The 3809-nt window shown below is 40.2% G+C and overlaps 1 protein-coding gene across 1 annotated transcript in view; it reads right to left on the bottom strand.

Moving 5' to 3' along the window:
- LOC104509651 (dimethylglycine dehydrogenase, mitochondrial-like) overlaps positions 1 to 2314 on the bottom strand; it is a gene marked incomplete at both ends in the record, with an annotated part of 8578 nt that extends 6264 nt beyond the window's left edge. Inside the window, one exon of the mRNA XM_010151668.1 lies at positions 2149 to 2314. Within this exon, the coding sequence (XP_010149970.1) occupies positions 2149 to 2314 (166 nt within the window). The remainder of the gene's footprint in view (positions 1 to 2148) is intronic.
- Between the last annotated feature and the right edge of the window lie 1495 nt (positions 2315 to 3809).

Raw genomic sequence — 3809 nt, 5'->3', positions numbered from 1 at the left:
GATCTATATGAAACATGATCCTGAGCTCTGGCAGGACCTAGTAGACTACGAAAAAGGGAAAATGTGGTATAGTACAGCAATATCTGATGGAGATTTTCAATACATGGGGCTGCAGGCAATAAGCTATGTGTCATTTCACATGCTAACTGTACGTGTAATTTCCATCTGTATCACTGTGAGGAAACCACTGATAAATGCACAGGCCATAGGATTAACAAAGAACTCACAGTCACAGTTTTGATCTTTCTCATCATCTGAAACATCAACTTTTTCATCTTCAGGCACAGCACTCTGAGTCAACAGAAAGAGACAGTATACCTGTAGTTCACTTAACAGTTACCTATTTTTAACTGTCCCATAACTAGGTGTCTTGCTGTGTTAATCGCATCCAATTCTGCTGCAGCAGGCGCCACAAAGCAGCCCTCTCAATAGCCCAGTGCAGGGATTTTCTCTGCTGCGCCCCAGGTCTCTCCCTACTTTTGAAACGGAGTTCCTCACTCAGCGCTCCATCACTGCATCCACTAAGAAGTGGGACCAAAAATACCGAAGGAGAGGTTGCTTTTAGGGCGCTATTAGCAATAACCTAGAGTAAGCAAGTATAGCAACAAGAACAAAGGAAGTATTTAGTAACAAAACCCCATTCATCATTTTGTTTTCTTATTCAAGGAGGGGATTTTTATTACGTTTTTACACACTTACTGGTCTGCAGATGCACTGGGTAAATCGAATTCAGTCTATGCCTCACTCACATACTTCAGTCACAGCATTTCATAGCTGTGATTCAATACACAAGATGCATGATCTGACACCCCACGTGGTGTTGCTCTGTTCACAGAACTGCATCACCTGTGGTAACATTCTTTCTAAAAGAGGCATAATTACTGGATTTTGTTTATCCTAACTGCATGCAGCGTGTTTTCTTTTGCTTTGTTTGTTGAAAAGCAAGTAAAATGAACTATAAACCTACTTACACATTTCAGGCAGTGATTTTTTTTTTTTTAAATTTAATTTTTTACTATTGTTCTCTCCTAAGGCCCCATACACACAAAACATCTGCAGTAAGGTGAATTATTTCAAACTTCAGACTTCCTCCCCTGGAAAAGTGTGAGAATACAAATCAAATACAATCCATCAGAGCCATCCTCCTCAATTTGCTCCTGAAAGGCACTCACAGATACTCTAATTTTAAGTATTGCATGAATGCTCTATTGTATTAATAGAGTAGTTCTAGAGACAGCAAACTGTTGGATTTTTACTCTTTTGTATTGCTACATACAGGGATAACATCCTCGCAATTTCAGCTGAGCACGGCTGGAAATGAATGGAAAAAGTATCTATTGTTGTGGCAAACTTTATTTCATTTCGTTACACTACCTACTCCAGACATTGACACAGAAAATATGTAATTACATACATACATGTGCACCAGTATGTCCACGTGATTAGCGTTATTATAGATGTCCCCACCCTGTCATTATTACATGTATGTCTCTTTAATTCTTTTCCTTAGAGTACAGACAAACATTACCAGTGTACAGTTCTTAGCTTTGCTCCTCCAAGATTTTGTGTAATGTCAGTGGTGTCAGGAAAGAAAGCTCTTGCCTCTAATAAGAATCAGTTTCTGGGATAGTGATATTCTCTGAGAACTGGACACTGATGCTGCTGCATGATTACTTCTTTTTCATGATGGCACATATATAAAAAATAATTACAGATATGGTAATGCCAAATTTCACGTCTGGTTTATGCATGACAGTGCAACCACTTCAAATGATAAATTCTGCAGTATAAATCAGATTACTTTTTAAATAAAACCTTGAATTTAAAAAGTCTAAGTTTAACTGAAGTTTAAAGTCTAAATCCACTTAGCTGCCAAAGATATGTAGTACTACTGTTACCTTCCAGTAATTTCAAAATACAGTATTTGTACCAATTTTTACAAATGAGAAAAGTGTACTATGGACAGCTGAGCCAACTGTCAAAACATACAGCAAATCTATAAAGAACTCGGTGCTAAAGTCTTTATCTATAAAATAGCCAATATGGTTAATCTCTGGAAAGCAGGGGAACATAAAGGTAATGAAATTTCTACCACCGTTAGATACACAAACTGCTGTTAATCTGAGAGATTAACAAAACATTTCTTACTGCATGCCAAGTAGATCCTGCAGTGAGCTCAGATTTTTCTAGCAGAACAACATCCTTCAAGCCAGCCTTAGCCAAGTGATAGGCTAGACTCACACCAACGCAACCACCTCCGATGATCACTATATCTGCTCTATCTTTCCCCAAAGATGGAGACTGGGTTTCTTTCCTGGGAAAAAAAAAAAAAAAATACTGATAGTTACAAAAAGACAATTGCACTTTTTCCCAACTCTTTGGTTTACAGCTCTAATCACAATATAACTTGTTCCCTGCTTGAAGACCTAAAGACCTAAGACTTAAAACTTAACCTGTTCACTCTTATCTCCTTGCAAAGCAAATGCTACTGAAGGGTCATATACATAAACAGTAGTAATACAAAGAAGTAAAGCAAGTTTTCTTCCACTCACAACTTTAAACCTTTGTTATTTGTCCAATACACCTTATATGTAGACCCTACTTGTCAATGAGAAACTGCGTCCCCAAAATGACAGTGTCAAAACCTGACTTTTCAAGTGTTATACCATACACAACACAAAAAAAAATCTTTTAAAAATGTCTACTTAGTAAAGCTCCTTAATAATTTCTGAAGCCAGTGTCAGCAGACATGAGTGTTTGTGATCATGAACAATGAAACGTGATGTTCACTTTCATGTTCTGTCCATTTTGACACTTGTACTTTGCTGAAGTCAAAACATTACAGAAACAGCTTTTTGTCAATCGCTCCCACATGCTACTACACCACGCTGCATTCTCACAACTGCTTCAAGGCACCACAAACCAGAACTGCTGCCATAGGCAGCCCCATTCTCTTCCATCTCTTCTGATCCTCCTCCCTACTGCCCCATCCACAGACAGCCAAGCAGAAAGCCAGATCAGGAAATGTATCAGAATTTTTAAAAAAGCCTTTTTTTTTTGGAAGTGAGTCAAGGTAGGACCTCTTGGTACAGCAGTAGAGACTACTGTGAAACCACAGCCTTTCTCCCTTCAGAACGGTTAATCAATACTCAGTTTTATCTCCCCCGTTCCTTGTACGTTTGCTTTTGCAACCTCCCTGGCAAAAGGCTTCCTAATGTGTAACTAGTCACCCACCCATCTTCCACTCAGAAATCAAAGTTACTGGTCATATGTTTTCTAAATGGAGATCTTATGAAATCCTAAATGCACAGCAGGAGGAGTATGCACCATGCTTACTCACTATATGTGTGAATGAATGAAAAGTAAAACATGGGAGCGGTGGAGACCACAGGTTTCCCGTATTTGGTGCACCACACACTTGCACGTGTTCTTTTTTTACGATTACATATTAATTCTTGCAAGTTAACAGCAAGCTGTTGTGAGACGCACCAGCTCCTCTACCGAATTCTGAGGCACGGCGATCGAGCCCAAGCCTGGGGGCTTTCCTCACGCCTCTTATACGCTGCGAAGATGAGAATCCCCTCCTCTGACTTTCAGCTCTTCTCAAACCTTTTTTTTCAAACCCGGGAGCCCGGTGAGAACCCGGGTGGGACCTTCCCTGTGAACCACACCTTTCACCCAGATAGATGTTTGCTCCTGCCGGTTAAAAAAACGGTCATTTTTTGCGCACTGATGCGGCACAGGAGGCAACAGGAGGGACGCTCTGAGGACGCGCCCCGGGCCGGGTGTGATGCTCAGCGCAGACACGC

This window comes from Eurypyga helias, unplaced genomic scaffold, assembly GCF_000690775.1.
Source record: "Eurypyga helias isolate BGI_N326 unplaced genomic scaffold, ASM69077v1 scaffold49275, whole genome shotgun sequence".
NCBI lineage: Eukaryota > Metazoa > Chordata > Aves > Eurypygiformes > Eurypygidae > Eurypyga > Eurypyga helias.
This window is presented reverse-complemented; position numbering and strand designations above follow the sequence as displayed.